Source organism: Callorhinchus milii, unplaced genomic scaffold (genome assembly GCF_018977255.1).
Source record: "Callorhinchus milii isolate IMCB2004 unplaced genomic scaffold, IMCB_Cmil_1.0 Scaffold3, whole genome shotgun sequence".
NCBI lineage: Eukaryota > Metazoa > Chordata > Chondrichthyes > Chimaeriformes > Callorhinchidae > Callorhinchus > Callorhinchus milii.
Window position 1 is genome coordinate 68393556 of NW_024704744.1, and position 22454 is coordinate 68416009.

The window sequence follows — 22454 nt, forward strand, 5'->3', positions numbered from 1 at the left end:
GGAGTGAATGACTTATTTGGGAGATTTGTCAGCCAGGACACCGAGAGAAACTCCCTTCTCTTTGTGAAAAGTACTGAGCAGGTGGACAGGACTTTGATGTTGCGTCTCACCCCCGACAATGCGGAACCCCCACCCTCCATGACTACATTGTAGTGTTAGCTTAGACCATGTGATTCCAAGTCCTGATGTGGGGCTTGAACCCACAACATTCTGACTCAGAGGCCAGAGTGCTACCACTGAGCCAGGTTGACACCAACTAATCAAATCTCTCATCATTGTTTAATTGGGACCATCTCAAAGTCATTGCAGCCTGAATCCTTCAATTCGGCTTTAAGGACTTTTTTGTTTTGCAGTAGCTTTGAATTAACAATGTCTTTCTCTTCCAGCCAGAATAGCACAAATTCTATTAAAGGAATATATTTCCTGACAGTTTCAAACGTAAATTCAAAGTAGGCTTCTGGCAGATTTCCCTTTTCTAATATTCCTGTGCTTTTAATATACCTTTACTTGTTTCAGTAGTTTTTGTAGCATTTGAAATTTTCAACCTTGAGTGATGTCTCTTGGCGGTATTTTCCCCCTATGGCTTACTTATGTTTTTGGTGGAGTCCTGTAGCTCAGTGGTTAGAGCACTTGCTTTGCAAGCGAGACACCTGGATTCAATTCCAGGCAGGGCGAAACCTTGGGCAAGTTTCCTTACTCCACACGCCTAATAATAATCCCTCCAAAACAAAACAATAATAAATTGGTTATTTTCAATCCACGACTGTTTGTGGAACACTGCTGTGCGCAATTAGCTGCCGCGTTCACCCACAAATATACAGTCAATTCACTTTACAGTCTATTTTATGAAGCGCTTTGAGACGTCGAGAAGACGTGAAAAGCGCTATATCAAATCAAGGATTATTATTATTATTTAGTTGCCTCATCAGTTTGACTGCACAGCTATGGTTTCCATATCTTTCCTTTCAGCCACTTCATTCTGATTGCTCTAATTATTTCCTAGAGATGTAAAGATCTCAACATTAATAGCAAAGCAATGGTGGCCTACAAAATGTTGGAATATGATTCATCGCCAGCATGAGAAGACCTTGCGGTCTGATGGAGTGAGGCAAGTTTCTATGTTCAGGCCTGAGAGAGAAATGAGCACAAATTTGCGCTCTACTAAAACACATTATGTGATAACCAACAATCCCTGAGATGAAAGTGATCATTTCATGGCTGTTTTGTGGGACATTGCTGTGTGCAAATTGTTTGCCATGCTTTCCAACAAAAATATGCTATCACTACACTTGAATCCACTTTGAGTCATCCTCTGGACGTGAAAGGCTCTTTATCAATGTAAGCATTATTATTATTAATTGTTAGAAAGTGTCAATAATCATGAAATTAATTAAGGTAGAGATGGATTGGTTCCATGCTGTTAGAATATCTTCCATCCTGTATTGATTTTTCTCTGATTATATTAGGATGATATCCATGGAAATTCTTTTGTTTGGAATGCTTTAATTTCTGCACATCTTACCCTTCATAGTTTAACCCATTTTCAACCCATTGCTAACAATGAGAATCCTAAAGCTCCTCCTCATCAAGTCTTCCACACCATCCTTGTTTGATGTTTGCGTCTATTTCAGTTCTGCATATTTCTGTTTTCTTTACTGAACTCTTGGTCTTTACATTGCTTCTTCATTGTACCTCTGTCTCTGGTCAGAACCATTGTTGAATATTTCAAGAGTTCCAGCAGAGAACTCCCATGTGGTTGAAGCTTTCCTGTGCTATCGTTTCTCATTCAGGGAACTCCCACACTCAGGCTCCTCTCCAGTCTAATCCCCTGGTTGTGGCTTGACCAAATATTGTGGAGCAGAAACGCTTCGCAACTAACTACACGCCTCCAGATTTCCTCTTGCCTCCAGCCTAACTGGAGTCTCTTATGAATTCTAGGACTCCAACTGCATGCAGCAATTTTCCACCTCTGGACAGTTCTGGCTGATCTAAACTGGAACCACTGCCAATTCTGCTGGGTTGCAGGGAAGAAAGGCCATGTTTCCTGGATAAAATATTCACCATTCCAAGGAGCAGGCAAAACACTTCAGTTACAATTACTGCATAGAGGGAAAATAATTTGAACGTTTAAAAATTATGTGCAGTATCAGTTCGGAGCTCCCTTCAGAAGTGGGATGACCAACTTTTGGCCCGGGTGACTACTCTATGCATACGTAACGCAGCCCACTTGCCGTAAATTGCTTTAGAGGACTGGCTTACAATAACAAATTGCACTACACTCCTTTCAAATGGGATGAATATCTCGAAGTGTAACACAATAATGATGGGGATAAGGAGCATGGTGGGAGTTTGAGAATGATCAACAAAGGCACAATCAAAGAGATGGTATTTTTAGGAGAATTTTGAAGGAAGAGGGAGAAGGTAAATGGATTTTGGGAGAGTTCCAGAGAGTGAGGGAGTGGGGGGGGGGGCTTTGTGGCTAAGTCTCGCCACAGGATGAGGTGAGCGAGGAACAAGCAGGAAACTGAAGTTGGAAGAGAAGATGGTATGTGCAGATGAATAGGGCTGGAGTATATTGCAAAGGTAAGAAGGACTAAAATCATGAAGGAATACAGAGAACAGGACAAGTACTGTATATTTAAATCTATCTGCTGGGATGTTTAGGACCAGTGGTGCCTAATGAGGATGAAGGTAGTGCTTGTGTATAGAGTCTAGTGCAGGTGTGGTTTAATGTGTACTGTACAAAATGCCCACTTCTGGTATTTCCAACAAGATGATAGCTTTAATCAACAATAACAACTTGCATTTATATAGCGCCCCTCACATAGGGTAACGTCCCAGAGAACTTAATCAGATAGTGTATTGTGTTGTAGGGTAATGCTGTGAAATGAGTGCTGAGTTAAGACTATACTGTAGGAATGTCCTGCTGAATGTGATCAAATTGTTGTTTGTCCTAGGTAATGTTTAGAGCTTGCCACATGGCTCAGTGGCTCATGCATTGTTTATGAAACTGTTCACTAGGAAAGTAACATGTTCAGTCCTTGGGCTCTGGTGAAGTAATGGATTTCAGAGGGGTTGTCAGCTAGGGCAAAGATTGAGGCAAAGGCAAAATATTGAAGGAGAGACAGGGTGTTGCCCCCCCCAATCCCTCCCCCACCCCCCTCTCACCCCATAAAAGCAGCAATTAAAATACAAATGAAACTTCACATAAATAAAATACATTTAGAACAGATTAGAGGAAAAATGCTGACTGAAGAACGGAGAAAAATTAAGGCCATAAGTGCACTTCGTTTCATGCAAACTTTCTAGCTGAATGCGGCTGAATGTGTGAAATGTCCTCACTCTTTCAGAAAAAGCACATTGACTGCACTGATTCATTATGTTGTGGCAGACCTGAGGAAAATGACACCCAGAGCAGTAGCTTGGGAAGCATTGACTCAGTTTTTATTGCATCAGTAAGAGAAATCTATGATTTGGGGCAAAAGCATTTATTTCCTCAAACCTAGCAGTAAACCTCTCTCGTCCCTGCCCAGGAGAAAAATCGCACCACTTGTTCACTTTCAACATCAGGTGAGCTGGAAACCGTCAAGCACGTGTTTGTGAACATAAATACTGCCTTGTGACCTCCGTAAAATATTGGGCTTATTTAGCAGACACTAGTTTAATTTTTTTCAAATAAAATTATCATAGTGGGAACTTTCTATTTGCCCGTCAGTCCCTGCTAGCATAGAGCTGTTCATTTAGCCTCTGACATCAATGCAACAGTGTAGGTCTTGACATAGCAGGTATGCATACACCAGGCTTAGGGAACAAGAGATGCAGTGTTTAGGAAGCGGGCTGGATTGAGGGTTAGTTTGGGGTTAGTTCTGGAGCTGTGCCTCTGTAGGTTATCTACATCCAGTTTAAACCACAGGAGTGCAGCACAGTGATCATCTGTAGTATTAGAACTGCCTTAAGAGCCAAGGTGCTGTATTGCCTGGATGAGCCTCACAAATATCAGTATGATGGTTAGAGCAAGTAATGTCTCAGGCTGCATTATGAGTGATGTTCAAGCGGTGGAACTGACGTTTGAATGTTGCTTTCCGAGCAACTGCAGACTTTATATTTATATATCCTCATGACAGCTCTTGATGATATCTTTTCCACCCCCAACAACAACAACAAGATTACATTTGTATAGCGCCTTTCACGTCGGGAGGACGTCCCAAGGCACTGGACAGAGTACAGCATTTCAGCCCCAAACTGGGGTTGGGGGGGGAAGGGAGGGGAGGGGAAGGGGGGTAGCCGATGGTATGGTCGAAGAGGAGGGTTTTGAGGCGGGACTTGAAGGAGGCTAAGGAGGAGGCGAGGCGGAGTGATTGAGGGATGGAATTCCAGAGGTTGGGGGCAGAGTGGCTGAAGGCTCTCCCACCAATGATGGGGCAGGTGGGTTGGGGGACGTGGAGCAGGCCAGAGCCGGCTGAGCGGAGGGAATGGGCGGGTTGCTAGGGGGTTAAGAGGTCGTAGAGATAGGGTGGGGCAAGGCCATGGAGGGCTTTGTATGTGAGGACCAGGGTCTTGAACTGGATCCTCTGAAGGATAGGGAGCCAGTGGAGTCGGGCGAGAATGGAGGAGATGGGGTCACGGAGTTTGGTGCGGGAGAGGACACGGGCTGCAGAGTTCTGGATTATCTGCAGCCTGTGGAGGGAGAAGTTGGGAAGGCTGACAAGCAGGGCGTTTGCATAGTCGAGCCTGGAGGTGATGAAGGCATGAGCAAGAGTTTCAGCGGCCTGAGGGGTGAGATAGTGGCGGAGTCGGGCGATTTTACGGAGGTGAGAGGAGGCAGAGCGGGTCATGGCTTGGATGTGGGGGAGAAAAGACAGTTGGGAGTCGAACAAGACACCCAGGTTCCTGACTGACTTGGTGAGTTGTAGTGAGCAACCATGTTGCCAGAGCCTGAGGTGCTGAGGCGCTGGTGTGAGCCAATCAGGAGGGCCTCAGTCTTGTTCACATTCAACTGTAGGAAATCTGCCCTCATCCAGAACTTGATGTCCGACAGGCAGTCTGTCTAACCCCCCCGCGCCCCCTTAGATACCTAAATCGTGTGAGTGGTGGCCAGCAAGTGTCTGAAAATCGGCAACTGTTTTCATGATTTATGTTGCATTATATGGGGGGGTAGTAGAAAACAAACTTTTATGAGGAGTTCTGAGCATAAGCAGAGCAAAAGCCACTGGCTACTTAACTTCCAGATAGTTGATGATAGAAAATCATCACCTTTGGCTTCCAAAGACATTCAGTCATGTGCAAATCAAATAGGCTGCTGCTATTTCATACCTCACCAGCACAAAAAGGCCTATTAATAAAGCTGAAAGTGGCATTTGTACTGTTGATCTATGGGATGTTTCTTCTGTTTCTTCTCTTTCCCCCAGCTCCAATTTTCTCCTTACCTCTCCTGAAGGTGTGAAATCACGCTGGGGTATAATTGGGTTGGTTTCAGGAGACCTCTGGCAGTTTGTCAAAGCTAGAATAAAATGTGAATTAAAAACATTTTAGTTGATGAAAGTCTATTCCACACTTTGAGTTTTATTGTCCAAAGAATAACATTCAGAGCAACGTTAATGAATCTTGAGATTGACACTTGCTTCCATGAGGGTTTAACTGTCCAATTTGCCTACGAATATACAGACACTACACTGAATGGTAAATTCTGTGAGCACTTTGAGATATTTCAATGACATGATAAGGTGCTGTATTGAATACAGGGTGCTAATTAATAATAATTATTATTATTAATACTGAATGAAAGGCTACGAAATAAAAGCATGTTCATTTCTGATTATAATTTGTGGGTAAATTGTATTATGCTGTGTGACTCATATAGGTCAGGAAGATCTGTGGTGTGCGCTGAAAGCAGATATATGCAGTGAGTGTGGGTGGAGAGTTCCTACAATTGGCTCCAGTGCCACTTGGCTTTGGAAGCGAGGTATTGCCCAAGGAGTCCTGTAGCTCAGTGGTTAGAGCACTCGCTTTGTAAGTGAGAGACCTGAGTTCAATTCCAGGCAGAGGGCGAAACCTTGGGCAAGTTTCCTTACTCCACACGCCTAATAATAATCCCTCCAAAAACCAAAAACAATAATAAATTGGTCATTTTCAATCTACGACTGTTTGTGGGACATTGCTGTGCGCAATTGGCTGCCGCGTTCGCCCACAAATATACAGTCAATTCACTTTACAGTGTGTTCTGTGAAGTGCTTTGGGACGTCCTCCCGACGTGAAAAGCGCTATATCAAATGCAAGGATTATTATTATTATTAAGGTCCCTGTTTGCTGTCCTGTGATCCTTGCTGGCAAGTTTATTTGCGCAGGAGTGGATCAGAATTGGTCGTCATGCTATTGAAAGAGTTGTAGCTTGCTAGGATTTATTTTGTTCACACATGTTTAGCCAGTTGGACAAGTTGCTGCAAAGCTGCCAGTGGCCTTGACAATGACAAAGAGAAAGGAATTTCAAACAATATTGTTTGACAGCTGAGAACTCTGTACAGTAGGTCTTACAAAGACCCAACTGTGCTAGTGTTTATACTGTACACAAGTCTCCTCCACCCAATCCGTACTCTCTCCCACACCCTTCTATTCTGCATTACAACAGACCCCCATGTAAAGGCCTATCTTCCTTTTGAATGCATATATAATATCGGATTACAACCACTGCTTCAGACAACCCGTTCCACATTCTCACTATTCTCTACATGAAGTAATGCCGCTATATTCTCTTTTAGATCCCCTAATTGTTATCTTATTCTTGTGTCCCCTGATTACGGACTCCCCAAACAATGGAAATAGTCTATTTATGCTAACCTTATCGAACTCTTATATAATTTTAATAACCTCTATTAGATCCCCTCTTAAACATTTCTTTCTGAGCAAAAAAAGACCCAACCTATCTCGTCTATCCTGATAGCAGTCACGTGCCAGCCCTGGTATCATCTTAGTGAACCTACGTTGCACTCTTTCCATCGCTGCTGTAGCCTTCTTACAGTATAGCAAGCAGAATTGGGCACAGTATTCCAAATGTGGTCTAATTGAGGGTTTATATAAATTCAACATATTCTGTGTATTCTATTCTTTAATGACATTTATTTTTGAATCTTCTTTAGGTCCTGCCATTCCCCAGCCAAGTAGTCTACAACAGGGTCGGAAAGTGTGGGAGTCGAACAGTGGTTCAGCTGCTGAAAATCCTTACAGAGAGAAACCATTTCAACCTAGTAAATTCAGACATTCATAATAAGACCAGGCTGAATAAAAATGAGCAGGTAAGCCAAATCTCTTACGCGCACACACACACACACACACATAGGTATAAAGTCATTTGTACTGGCATTATAATCTGTTTAGATCTTTAGCAGTTGTTTGTACAACTGTATGAATTAATAACAGCGACTTTGGCTATACAGCAACAGCTAAATGAGCTACATTGCACTCAATGGAGTGGCTTTTGCAAAGCTAAAATATATATTTGTCTCACTGATTTGCTTCTGCTTTTCCCATTGTTGCCTGTCCCAGCCTCTAAAGAAAATAATAATAGTAATCCTTGCATTTTGTAAAATGCCTTTCATGTCAGGAAGACATCTCAAAGCGTTTCACAGGATACAATGTAAGGTGGAGTGACTGTGTACCTTGTGGGCGAACACACCAGCTAGTTGTGCACTGCAATGTTCCATAAACAGCTTTGAAGTGAATTACCAATTGTATTCGGGGGATTGTTGGCCAGGACATTGGGAGAAACTCCATTCTCTTCTCATAATATTTTAGGCCAAAAAAAAATCTTGGACCTGAAAGTATTCAAGAGAGTTGTCACAGGAACAGAACATTCTCTTCTCGCTGAATGATTGAGGTTTGGAGGGTTCCTTGCCTTTTTTGTTGGTGACGCCATTTTACATTATACCATTCTTCATTGCCTATTACATGTATCGCACACAGCAATGTCCTGCAAACAGCCATGAAGTGAATGACCAATTTTATTCTAGGGGATTGTTGGACAGGACACCAGGAGAAACTCCCATTTCTTTTCGAACAGTGTCAATCGGATATTTAATGACCTTGGCTTAATGTTTCATCGAAAAAATGGCATATCCAACAAAGCAGTGCACTGTGTTGGAGTGTCAGCCGAGACTATATGAGTTCCAAGTACCAAAGTGGGTCCACTGACCTGGAGGCAAGAATGCTGCCATATTTTAACTACAATCAAGAATAACAAATGCAGCCAAACCTGAGAACTCATGTGAGCAGTTATCAGAACAAATTTGCAGCCCACTAAAACCTCTAGATATTTGAGGAAAGTAATTTCTTATGCTTTTGACTGCCTTTCCCCTCCCCTCCTCAGCTGTCCACTTTTGTGCTTCCAGTCAGTTGTGTGAAGCCCTTTGAGTTATCATCTCTATGTGAAAGTTGCAATATAATGTAAATTGATACCTGGCAGTGCAGAAGAGGGTGATGCATTGGTTCTACAATGTGTTTCATCACTGAGAGGCAAAATGCCTTTGTGTCTTCCCGCACCAAATTCTCAGTCTCACCTGTGCTGCCTAAGAAGCACCAATCTAAAGTCAGCTATTTTTTCTTCAAAGATGGGGATTGAAAAATACTGTCCCGCCCCTTGGGACGTCCTTCCGATGTGAAAGGCGCTATACAAATGTAATTTGTTGTTGTTGTTAAACATCTCTATTAAACACCTAGTAAAGAAGTTAGTCTGTACTGGTTCCACAGTCTGGCCACGTTCTGTTGTATACATTGCCCTGTGCACACTGCAGCCTGTGTATCCCTTTTGTTACTGACTTGAAATGGAGGACTGCACAAAGGTGAAAGAAAGGTTACTTACAGTTACTTAAAAAATGAACACTAGAATTTAGAAATGAAAGCAGAAAATGCTAAAACTATGGAATAAGCAAAAACATGGTTATGATTGAGCCAATGCACTGGTAGAAGAACAGAAGCTATGTGCACTGTGTGTTTGTGATGTGAAAGAAAGCTGCTGGATCTGGATCATATCAGAGAAAGTACAGGTAGCATAAGATGATGGGTAGAGGAAACTGTAGATCAGGAGAGGGAATAAAATGGGAGAAAGAACTGAGGATTAGAAAACTTTTGAACTGATGGAAAGAGGATAAATCATCAACTGCTGTAAAGTACAGTCAGAACAATTTGACAACTAGACAATCATGAACATAAGTTTGCTGGACAGCTGCAAGATGCTAACTTATGCAGAAATTAATACTGCTGGACCGTGTGAAAGGATTTGGACACATGGAAGGCAATGACAAACAAATGGCCAAAATTTTTGAAAAAATTCACCGTCACTTAAAATACAAACATAAGAGTAGTAGATGAAAAGGGAATAGAGCAATAGAGTGAACACCGTAAACATTAAACTGAAAAGTGAACCTCGAAAAACATGAGACTTGAGGGCAAGACTTCACAGAATATTATAATAATAATCCTTGCATTTGATGTAGTACCTTATTGTGTCTTTGAGACGCCTCAAAGCGCTTCACAGAACATACTGTAAAGTGCTGTGACTGTGTATATTTTGCGCGTGAAACACGGTAGCTAATTGCGCACAGCAGGAGCCAAATCGAGGTCTTGTTTGTAGAATGTTGATCTAATCTATAAGTGTTGGTCTATGTCAAGAAAAGCTGAATAATTGTGAATTTAAGATGTGATCAATATACTATTGAGTAAGCATGCTAAGTGATGCAAGAAGAGTCTTGCTACAATATGTCTCTTAAAAAATAATGAGCCTGTTTATTGGATGGAGTCCTGGTTTGGGGCTAAATCCAGTGTCCAACAAACAGAATTGCTCAGTTTAAATAAAAAACTAATATGAAACTGCATCTGGAGTTTTTAGTGTCTTCAATGGAAGTTACGTCTGGTTGGAATATTTTTACAGAGGATGTTAAACGTTCGTAAAAATGGTGCAACTGCTTTGCAGCTAATTAATCTTATGCAATGTTCCCTTCTCCAAATCCCTTAATACTCTATTCCATCATTTCCATGTTTATTTAACTCTATTTCAAACTCTTCAATTGGTTTTGCATTTACAACTTTCTGGGGATGGTACATTCCCCATTCTCACAATCTTTTGTGTGAAGAAATATTTTCTGGATTCATTTAAACTGGTTCTATAAATTGCTTAAAAATTCTATAGCATCTAACTGGCGGTTTTCCTTTGAAATGAATCCCGATTGAATTCCTGTCGATCCTCAGGAATTAGGCTACAGATGTCAGGTTTTAAGTACCCTGAGATGCTTTATTGCATGAAGGGCACTATATAAATACAGATTATGTTGTAGATCATGTCGGAGCAGAATATCTACAGGCCAAAATGAGTTTCGTTAGCAGAAGTAGACTCTCTTTCATAGCTGAGATTCCTTGCTAAGAAATGACTGTAAAAGATTCCCCAGTGATATAGTACCAGAGGGTAACTCTCACATGTGAAACTGCATGAGGTGGCTTTCCATTAGGACCAGAAAGGCATATGCCAGTGGGTAGAAAATTAGAAAAAAAATTTACACTGAAAAAAGCTGGAGAGAGCATCCCTGGTGGTCAACTTCCACCTTACTTGCTTCTCTAGCCATCATGGAAAAAAAATGCCCTCTTTAGTGGGACTCTGTTTGCTGTGAATTTGTATGCTTTATTTGGATGTTTCAGAATACAATTTGTTGTGTGATGTATGGAATGGGAATACTGCTTTTTTAATTTTGCATTTCTTGCTATCTGCGCGGCTGTTTCCTTCACACTCTAAAACAACTACAACAAATTACATTGGGTCAAATTATTTTCAAGTCGGGAGGACATCCCATATTATTATTATCCCAAGGCATTGGACAGTTAGGGATTTGGACTCAAATTGGGGGATTGGGATCTGGAGGGAGGGAGGGCAGGGAGGGATGGGGTAGGAGGGTGCTCATCCCCTACCCCCGGTCCAACTTCCCAACCCACTTGCTCTGCTCTGATAACCCAGGCCTTCTCCTTGTTCCTGCTCCACCATCAGGGCAAATTTTGAACTGCATTTCCCCCATTCTCTGGAATTCTCTAAATCACACTGCCTCACACCCTCACCTCTCTGCTTTCTAAACCTGTTTGAAAACCTATCTATGTCAAGATATTTGGAGTCCTGTAGCTCAGTGGTCAGAGCACTTGCCTGGCATGCAAGAAACCTGGGTTCGATTCCCTGCAGGGCCAAGAAAAAAACCAATAATAAATTAGTCGCATCAATCCACGACTGTTTGTGGTACACTGCAGAGCGCAATTGGCTGCCGTGTTTCACCAACAAATGTACAGTCAATTCACTTTACAGTCTATTCTGTGAATCGCTTTGAGACATCTAGAAGATGTGAAAAGCATTATATCAAAATGCAAGGATTATTATTTTTATTATTAATTTCCTATATCAAAAGCTAGCTGCAAGTTGTTTTCACTGAGCAACCAGATTTAATTACACAGAGTGTGGTGAATATGAAGAATAGACAAATCGGGAAAGTAGTAGAGACAGATTATGTTAGCACATTCAAGAAGGAGTCAAATAATTATTTTGTGAGGAAAATAATTGAGTGGTATTAGAGGAGAGTAATGTAGTTTTTTTTATTTTGGAACTCTCTAACTCCCACATCTCAGTAATTCCCATTCAGTGTTTAATAAATCCCTTCATTTAGATTTAGCTGGTTAGACTCCAGCAGTACCCCAACACACACTCTGGGTCCCCAAGCCTTGATTCTTGTCAACCTGAACCAAATACTCCGGAATTAGGTAAGCGGGCTGCGTCCCTCCAGAGATAAGAGTGTGGATTCCAATAAATATCTCTGGAATTTCCATGTGTAGGTGGGATGCATGGAACTCTTGCAATGATTTGGTTTGTATACTCTTAAGCATGTTAGTGGGATTTCACATGTCAGATATTTGGCTGACCAAAAAAATCTTCATTTAGACAAGTTAGACCCCATTGTGTCTAAGTATACAATAATAAACACACTACAAATTAGGCTAACATATCAGGGGCTTCACATATGTTAAAGACAATAATAGTATTTAATATATATAATTCCATAATTAAACTTTCTTGGTTTTAAATGCAAGTAGATTGATGGGTAAAAGAAGCTAAGTGTCTTCTGTTTTAAAACCTTCTCATTTCATAACTTTTCTGTCTTTCCTATTTATACAGGCAGAATTAGTAAGGTATATCAACATTGTGCAGCAACCTTACTTGTATACACGGCATGTCCATTTTCTCAACTTCACAAGGTAATGCTATTTTTTTTGGTGAGTTCTCCATGACTATTATTTCACTGTAATAGTAATAAGTCCATTGTAAACTCAATTGCACACGCAAAGACCATGAAACCTCTATGTACAGGTACTAAAATGTGTAATTCCTGCACTTTGTTGTGTTTAAAAAGTAGAAAATATGAATTGATCAAAAGTAGTAAATGAACAGGAGAATGTTAGACAGACTTAAAATGTAAACTTGTGTGGTTTTAATTTTTGTAGCATTTCAAGTCACTTTGGACACTAGATGTAACAAGCAGGAATTTCAACACCTCTGCCTTAAGTAATAAATTTATAGCGTCATACACATGGTGAAGAACAGTTTCTTCTGGTCAGCCTGGTGTCTGACACATGCGGAAATTCATCACCATGCTTAAGAGTATCCAAACCAAACTTCGAGTTCCATGCATCCCATCTATACATGGAAATTCTAGAGCTGTTATTTATTAGAATAAAAACCGCACTCCCTCCCCAGAGGGGAGGATCCTGATAAGCATCCTGCTTATCTAGTTCCAGAGAGTATTAGGTGCAGGTGGGCAAGGCTGGGGGACCCCAGAGTGTATTGGGGTACTGCTGGACTCTTGCCAGCTAGAACCACAAGCTTGCCATTGAAAGCACGATCTGGCAAGCTTTCTCACTGATTGTCCAGCTAGGACCACCCTACCCATTAGAGCTTAGGCTTGCAGGGTTGACTGGACCTGAATGGGATGACTCCCTGGCCCCAGTGACTGATCTGCCCTTCCAAATCCTGCCGATGAGCCAGGCTGGCTGTGCTGTCATCAGCAGTGCCCTGGAGTCCTGCGGACGCAGTTGGCTCAGGAACTGAACTACTGAAACCACCACAAAGGATTGGCTCAATTCTGACATTCTGCTGAGCTATGAGCGAAATCCCTAGGCATATCGTATCAGAAAAAGAAGGAAGCTTAAGGTTGGAGAAAAGTAACGTACAGAAGTATATCAGTGTTGCAAACATAAAAGTTTATTAAACCAAACCCTCCCCCTTTACTCAATAATAATGATATCCCAAAAACCTCTTGGAGAACCGGGTGTTGCAGTGGTGACATTCCAAACATGGACTTTCAGCTGTTCAAGTTCATTTTTCTCCTTTATATATCAGGCAAGACCCTGGATTAAAAAGAATAGACTTCTCAAGAGCTTTGACTTCAAATTTACAAGGATTTTGCAATTTTTAAAAATGTAGTCATCATTTAGATACCCTTTGGTGACAATTTGAGTGATAGGGGGCATTTTGAAGAACAGAGCACTGTGGGGGTGGAGTAGAAAGAAAGCTGAGAAAAGACTAATATCAGAAAGATTAATAAGTTTCAGAGAGGATTCAACTGCATTAGCAGTATGTGAGGGAGGGAGGGGGTTGGGCAGAAGAAGGGAAGTTCACAATAAATCAGGTCAGCTTTTAGGAAAGCTGATGTTGACCGTCAAAACCAGGGACTTTAAGATGTTCAAGTTCATATTTCTCCTTTATGTATGAGACAAGACCCAGGATTAAGAAGATCAGATTTCTCATGGCCTTTGGCCTTAAGACCCTTGACTTCAGATTAACATTGGTAGGATTTTGCATATTGCATTGCAGGATCTGTATTTCTTTAAATCAATGACTTTGTTACAAAAACATTGAAGGCCTTCCTTGTGTTTTTATCAGTTTAAGATTGAACTACTGTATTAGGATTTGTGTTCTTTACAGTTTTGCATGGAATAAATCAGCTGACTGAGACTTCTCTCCAGTCTGCTCGATGTTAACAATCCGCAAACCAAGTAACCACACCACAGAACCAGAGATAGAATGTTGAATAGTAGCTGGCAACTACTCAAAATCATCCTTGAAGGAGAGTGAAAGAAATACTGGTACTGTATTCCCCGAGCTCTCAACAATAATGCATCGCTATATGTTATCCTACTTTTAAATATCTTCCTATTCTGTGTGAGGTAATGAGATTGGGTGCACTCCTCTTACTCCCTCCTTCCCAGAATCAGGTTAGTAAACCCTAACTCAGCCTTTGATCCTTTGGAGCTGATGCATGATACAGAGGGATATCTCCAAAAGAAGTTCTATCTTGGGAAGTAGACCTCCAGTATGTCCATTCCATCAGCTGAATTGTGTTGCAAACTAAGGTGATGACCAGTAACTGTAGACCTTTGCGACTTTCACTGTGATTTTGATGCCGGGCTGCCCAGTTCCAGAGGAGAGCAATGAGGATAATCCTCAGTGGTAGAAGGATGAGCTATGAGGATTGGCTAGCTAAGCTAGGGCTCTTTAGCTTTGAAAATAGATGTTTCAGACTGGTCCTTAAAGAGGTGCATATAATACGCTAGACGGTTTTGAGAATGTAAACCCAGAACAATAATTTTGCATTCAGAAGGTATGAAGTATTTATTTACAGTGATGGCAGTTAGCAGATAAAATGGGTCACCAGGAAAGCGATTAACACATTTACTAAACAGCTTGACGTTGTGAGTAAGTCCTTCTTCATCCAAACGTCTCGAGATCTTTCCCCTTTTGCCCATTTATAATTAAGATTTCAATTAGATCGCAGAGCAACAACAACAAATTACATTTAAGTTAAATCGCAGAGCTAAATGTGGATATGTTTCTAAACAATTTCCCTTCTATTCCTTCAAAATGGTGCATATAATAAAGATTTAATAAAGTTTAACCTTGGTTTCCCAGACCAGTACACAGTATACGGAAGGAGAGTTCCCTCTGATGGAATAACTGATGCAGACACATTTCACTGAATACTGATCCCTGATTTATATTGATGTAAAACTATTTCCATTTCAAACTTTTCTGGTACCTCTCGTCAAAGGACAAACTGGTAACGAAATTCTGAATGTCACGTGGCAGCCTTGTAACTTAAGTACATTGTCGAATGTCATTGACCTCCGATGCTTGCATGACCATGATGGATAGTCTGGAGCACAGAATGGAAATGTTTTAAGTGCAGCAAACTATTGAGTGCCCAACCGTGCAGCAGATTTTGAAAACAACCTTCAGTGTAGCACGATGCAAAGGACGAGTGTTCTACATGATGTGGAGCAAATTTTCATTTCAGTTTGCTTTGTCTTAGATGCGTTGCAATCTGTAACTCTAAGGAAATACTGAACTGCTAATTCTCTTCGCTGCTGCACTTCCTAGAGAGAGAGAGAGAGCACCTCAATATTATTTGGTTTCGGGAGGAAATCAGCCAGTTATAGAGGAGTAAACCTGTTAAAATCTATGTTTGCATCTATTGTGTGGTAACGTAATTGTGACAACCCTCGCACGCATACCTTCTTTATCCTTCTTAAAACTAGCTCAAATGGATAAAAGATTGCATTATTTAACGTAAAATGAAATACTGTTTAGCTTTCTTCCTTTCGGAGCCCTAATTTATTTGTGGTTTTCCCTTTGGCTCTGCAAGGGTAAAACAATTAATGTATTTATATTTGATTGAGTCTTTGTCCTGACATTGGGACTTCAGTTGCAATAATTGGGCAATTGGAAGCGAATAAATTGCGTGAGGTATGTACTCTATACGTGTGCAAGAGTGTTTTCAGTATTAGTGCAAGTGATCTAATTATTTTAGAAAATGACTTCATTGCATTAGAAAAGCAAACAAGCTTTTCTGTAAGATTGGCAAGATCCCTGAAGGCCCCACCTCCAGGCCAGCAATGGCCAGCAATTGGAATGAGACCAATATCCTTTCCACCCACGTGAGAGAATTTCTGCTTTGTTTCCTTTGTTTTCCGTTGTTCAGTAACCGGGTTTGTTCAGTAAGGAATTCTGATAAGAGATGTCATGTCATCTGTTCTTCAGATGAATGTTAAAGATCCCAAGATGCTGCAAAAAAGACACTGTTTTTCTCAGTGTCCTGGCCAAAACTTTTCTAAATTAATAGATCATTTACCTTTTGACTGATTATGGAACCTTGCTGCGTAGAAATTGCTGCTGATTTGCCGACAAGAATAGTAACTAAAAAAACTTGGTAATTTTTTGGGACCTGCTTTGAGACATTTGAGATAAAGCACCATGATAAAAATACACGTTCTCACTTTTATGTGTGATCCTACAGATAGTTGTCATACAATTTATTGTTGTAGGAGCATTGCTGTAGGAGCATTAGAGTGGAGCCTGATCCTATCTTTCCCCAATGCTCATAGATGCCTTTTCACAATTCCTTTGATGCCTTTGCTAACATTAGCTGAGCTGAGTAACCCCAATAATGACTGCAGAAAGATCACCTGAGTCTGTTTGGAACTAGGTAGCGGTTTAACAACTGAGTCAATAGAAAGCATGTCAATAATGCATCCTAACTGAATATTAAACATTGGGGTATGGCTGATTAATACAAGGAAAAATACATCGGGGAGGAAATGGTCAAATACCTTCAGGAGAGGAGGGAAAACAATGAACTTCCCTGAAGCTTGGTCCAATTCACTGCATGTTTTTCATCAGATGGAATCAGAATCCAAGCAAATATGACTGAAATAGGTAGATGGGTGACAAAGTAATCATATGCCTTCAGAAAAAGTAATTTTATGGAAAATCAAAAGTGGAGTTAGAGTCACATTTGTCCTTCTTTGTGGTACTGCGTAGCCTCTGGACATGGAGAAGTTGATAAGAGGTGTTTATCTACCACAAAACTGAATAATTGACAGAACATGTGAGCGTGTGAGAAAGTAAACCACTGAAATATTTTTTTAGAAACAAAGGGGCGTTCTCTTCGTGCACAGCTAAATTTCCAAAGCTCCTTGAAGTGAAGTCACATTGTTGTAACTTTAGACTCAGATAAAAGCATTCTGGCATAAATTATTCATAGTTAACCTTGAGAACGTTTCAGAGTACAACTTTTACATGGACTACAAGTTGTTTGTTTGTTGCAGGTTTGGATTGCAACAGCCGGTTTATATCAATTTGATTAGGGATCCAATTAGCCGCTTTGTATCCAACTATTTTTTTCGACGCTTTGGAGACTGGAGGTCTGAACAGAATCACCAGATCCGAACGCCAGGAATGAAAGACGAAGAGCGATACTTGGTAAGTGTTTATTTAATCCTCCTCCAATGCCCAGAAATAAACAAATCAAAATGATAGTTGAAATACTTTTCATTGGATCTGAACTCCTAACTCTTAAGAAGCTTTCAGTTTCTTAAGCCTGATGATTAGTACTTCTACCCATATCCAGAAAAAAAACACAAGTGAATGGACTGTATATCTCCTGGACATATGGGTAACAATCCTATTCCTCTGCAGCGCACATTCCATTGCTGAGTAGACATTGTGCTGGCATTCATTCCTAGTATTTCCTTTCAGTGCTGACAGGCTCCTTCCTCTATCAATGTTAGGTGGTACAATGGGATGCAGTAATGCAACTCTTAATTGTCGGGCACCTTAAGGCAATCGATGTCAGTGCTGAGCAATAGATCACTTCTAAATTCGAGGCAGCCATTCTCAGCACCAAAACTATTTATAGCACGAATAATTTTAAGAGGGTCATTTGTGTTCATTTCTTATTGGAATCAGAGCCAGCAATTTCCCAGCAAAATACTGTTTTCCCATGTATTAGGTTGCACATGAGGATGCTAAGAATGCGCTGACCCCAGTTCGTAACTTTGCATCCACGAGCCCAATTTCACACATATGAGCAGACAAAAAATGTTTTTGGTGCAAACTATTTATTTGGTGTTAAAGATAAAGAAAAGGAGACACTTGGAGTGAGACACATATTCACACACAGGATGATTTTGAGAGAAGATGAGACAATGCAATTTTCTTTGGTCAGCCTGGCATCTGACACGTGCAGAAGGCCATCATCATGCTTAAGAGTATCTAAACCAAGCATTTGCAGCTTGCTTTGGATACTCTTAAGAATGGTGAATGGCTTCCCCAATTGTCAGAACCAAGCTGACCAAAAAAAATGAGACAATGCACGCAAACCGAGACTGAGAGAGCTTCTTAGAGAAAGACAAAAAAGGCAGATTGAGAGACGAAAATACAAAGAGAAAAGAACTGACACAATGTGCTATAGTGAAGGAGTCATTTTTTTATTGGTGCTGTAGCCGATTTTTATTTTGTGTGATGTCCAATTATCTGCACTGTTTGCTTATCTGCAAATGGGGTCAGTCCCAATTAGTCTAGTTAATTGTTTCTCTACTGTAGAAAGATATGGCTAGGCTATTTCCATTGCCTACATTAGCTAAATAGATTTTCTATTAGGCTTCTGACCTTGAATTTCTAATGAACTCAGCAAATATTGTGGCACATAACAGAGAAAGCAACACGCTCTAAAATGATGGACATCCATGTCTTTGAAATGTAATCATGCAGATTGACATCGGACTGAGTTTTTAGCTTGCAGCTCTGCCAAATTGGGGTCTTAATTCCTTCTCAGAGATATGCTCCAATGTTCATATTCACTCCAGTGTACAGACCTCATTTGCTTCAGCTAATCCCCAATTGTGTAGTCTTTATTGCAGCTAATGCATTGAGAGGATTTGAGGGAAAATCCTGGCCTGACTGGACCTTACTATATCTTCCATTTTTTCCATGATTCATCCAAGTGCCTCTTTTTCCCTCTACTATAAATTCAGCCAGAATTTTTTTGTCAGCCCTAGCTAGGTGGACAGGCTTTAAGTCAATGGGAAAGTCATTTTCCCCTCTCCGAGAGAGATCCGATTGATGGGATTGCAGAGCCTACTGCCAGGGCGCTCTGTGTTTATTTCTCTTATATACACCAGAATATTTTTATATACTATTTTGTCCCCAGTGTCCATGCTTTCTAACCTCTATCATCTATTTGATGGTTTTCAGATTCTTTAGCTACAACTTTGTTCTCTAGTTTGAAAGCACATCTAGTTTGTCTGGTTCATTGCAGCACTCAGCAGCAAATACCTCAGTGAGGTCACGTAAGAAAATATTCATTTGTATCAAGTAGTGCTTCAATTTTCAAAGGTTAATCTCGTTGACTAATAAAAAACAGATTATTAAGGCCGCCAATCTTTACTGTAATCCTTTTGTTTAGTGGAAGTCCTGTTATTGGAAATGGTTCCAGATTGCAAATGCACAGATCTTCATTTCTGTTCTGTATATTTTCAGTTAAATATTTTGAGCTACATTCAGTGAAATGTATGGAATATTCATAATGTATAGAACAGTAAATTATTATTAATTCCAAAGTATTACATTATTCATAATGCTGTTCATAAAACTTGATTTTTTAAAAATTGCTTTAGTAACAATGACTGACTGCTTAACTTTTTATCTCCAATGCTGTAGGACATCAGTGATTGCATTCTTGAAAACCACGCAGAATGCAGCAACCCTAGACTATTCTACATTATCCCATATTTCTGTGGGCAACATCCCAAGTGCAGGTAAGATTTTAATTTATACAAAGATGTTTTTACCTTTATTTTATTGCCACGTCTTTCTTCAGCTCGTATTTTTTTTGGTGGACAGTTTTACACACTCCTCCGTGTCTTCAACTCACACAACCCTTGGCCTTTTTTGGGATGGGGGAACACAATACAGGTGCAGTGCGATACACATGGAGACTGTAATTGAAATGTACAGTAAATCATTGTCATAATTCATCACTTAGCAATTGATGAAAATGCACATTGGAGCAAGTAAGCTTCAGGGCAGAGGTTTCATTCTCGATTTGCTTTCTGTGACAGAGTTCTTCTGTTCATTTTGTTAAACAGAAATCCTGAGATTTTATTGCTGATATGATGCTCCTTTGGGGCTTTGATTCCCTGTGAATTTCCGGAGGGTCATCTTGCAGATTAGTGTTTAATACTTTGTACTCTCAAAATTTCCAATCTCAGCCTTTGCAATTAGTTCTTGTAGCCAGAAAAATCAAGGAAGGGCTAAAGGATTGAAGATTAAATTACCGAATACTCATCTTACAAAGAATGTACAGCACGGAAACAGGCCATGCAGTCCAATTAGTCCATTATCAGTCCATACTGGTGACCTCATGTAAAAGGTTTGATTTGTATTAGTAAGGCTTTGGAGTTCTGTATATCTTCTGTCTGCCTTTTCAGTATGTGAAGTAGTTTGAGATGTCATCCTGACATGAATCGCGCTGTAAGGACTTTTATTTTGGTGGGGAAAGGACAAGTAGTTTAAAAGGGACCTAAGGATAGGAGAAAATAAATTTTAAAGATTTGATTGATTAAAATATTCAAACAAAGACCTTTCTGCTGATCACTGTGGAATATACAGTATTTGCAAAATTATATGAGAAATTTGGGCACAGTTTTACAAACCTTGTTTTCCAAAATAGAAAGATTTGCAGCCTTCAGAAACAAACTGTTGAACAACATTAAAAGCTCTGTTTATTACAGAGGACAAAGAAACACATCGATACATTAGGATATAAATGGTCTTAACACAGGTTGTTATCACTGTGTTGCACTCACAGTGAGATAAGTGTTTATGAGTCGAGGCAGACCACACAAACAGCAGTGATTCTGTGAGATAGCCAAGGGCATTAGAAATTTTGAAGGCTTTTCTTTCCCAAACTGTTCCTTACACTCAAAGGTGTTTTATATTGCAAAGGAAATATATCCAACTCCTCTCACACGTCTTACTCAACCAATGGAGCAAATAATTTCTCCCTAACCTTCTAGTTTCCTGCTGCTAAGTACTGATTATCTTTATTGTCCTATTAATATATGGAAACATGTTGAGAAAATAGTCGGACCATGTTATACCACAATTCTGTTTATAACCGGAGCTGAATCATTGATGTCCCCCCAACTCGTACAACAGGTCAGTATCATCATCCCGCTCTTCCCCCCCCCCCCCCCCCCCCCCACACCCACCCACCACCATTCCATTTCAGCAGAGGGAAATGGATCCTTTGCTTTTAAAGTTTTTTAAAAATAAATAATAAATTGGTCACACTGAATCCACGACTATTTGTGGGACGCTGCTGTGCACAATTGGCTGCCGCGTTTCACCCACAAAATATCTGTGAAGTGGTTTGAGACATCTTAAAGACGTGATAAGGCACTACATCAAATGCAAGGATTATTATTATTATTATTATTCTTTGCTGATCCATGTGCCATGATGCCTCTTCTGATCTAGAGAACTGAAGATAATCACCTCAAGGGGTGATCTTATGATATGGTAAGGGGAAGCTACAAATGTTCCAGCTATAAAAGTGTATTGAGGAGATTGGCTTAGAACATATCTTCCTGCTTGTGATTTCACCCATCCATTTTAAGCAGAGGGCACCTTTGTCTGAACGATGACTGCAACATTTAAAATTTTGTAAAACTTTCTTTTCAAGCTCACAAGGAACTACCCTTCTGAGTAAAAGCCAGCAGATGCCAGCGTTGAGCTGCATGTTTCAAGTTGCCTATTTTGCACCAGCAAATCTTAATGATTTTGTAGAATAATAGAACTATACAGCACAGAAGGAGGCCATTTGGCCCATCGTGTCTGTACCAGCTCTTTGAAAAAAGCTACCTCATTCAATCCCACTTCCCCCATCTCTCCCCATAGCCCTGCAAACTTGTTCTCCCCAAATAATTATCTAGCAGAATTTCTAGCTTCACTGATCGATGGGCAGGAATTCTGTTCATAGTTATGCAATCTCATTTGAGATCTCATGCAATCTTAATGACCGACACCGCCATAGCACTGGGCGTAATACTGAATGGATTTTTTACCCTGTTTGCAAACCGCTCTACCTACAGCCAGCCCAAAGGGAATGCTTCACATTGTCTGGAATACGTATCCGCTGCTCCCTGTGTAATTATGGGGCTCACTGAAATGAAGTATGGTTTGTCCTGCAATTGAACTTTGATCTTTATTAATTGTGGACACCAAGAGGGAGGAGTGTAGGTCGAGTCGTTTTGTGTAGATCCTTTGTTCCTTTGATTCAAATCTTAGCATCCTGTTATCTGTGACGCACAATTGCTAAAGAAATATGAAATCCGTGTATGTTGGTTAGACTTTTCGCTCTGCCCAATGCAACCTAGGGTTACCTTCAGGGGGTAGCAGTGGTCATTCTTCAAAGGCAGGCGAAATTCTAACTAACCTTCCCTAGTGATTGCATAGTGGGAGTTCTCCATGGTAGTTTTTCAAGCAAAGTTCAAGATGTACCGTTAAATATAAAGCTTGCCAATACTCAAAATTCCTGCTGTTT

General features: G+C 40.4%; 1 protein-coding gene and 1 non-coding gene across 3 annotated transcripts in view; both read left to right on the plus strand.

The window, feature by feature from the left end:
- Positions 1-22454, plus strand: part of usta (uronyl 2-sulfotransferase a) — a 73080-nt gene that overhangs the window by 27435 nt on the left and 23191 nt on the right. For both annotated transcript variants that reach the window (XM_007894485.2, XM_042333438.1), the window contains exons 3-6: positions 7134-7289; positions 12191-12270; positions 17176-17329; positions 19568-19665. In XM_007894485.2, the coding sequence (XP_007892676.2) occupies positions 7134-7289; positions 12191-12270; positions 17176-17329; positions 19568-19665 (488 nt within the window). The remainder of the gene's footprint in view (positions 1-7133; positions 7290-12190; positions 12271-17175; positions 17330-19567; positions 19666-22454) is intronic.
- trnaa-ggc lies at positions 11143-11214 on the plus strand. The gene has a single exon. It is a non-coding gene; the product is annotated as a tRNA-Ala (tRNA).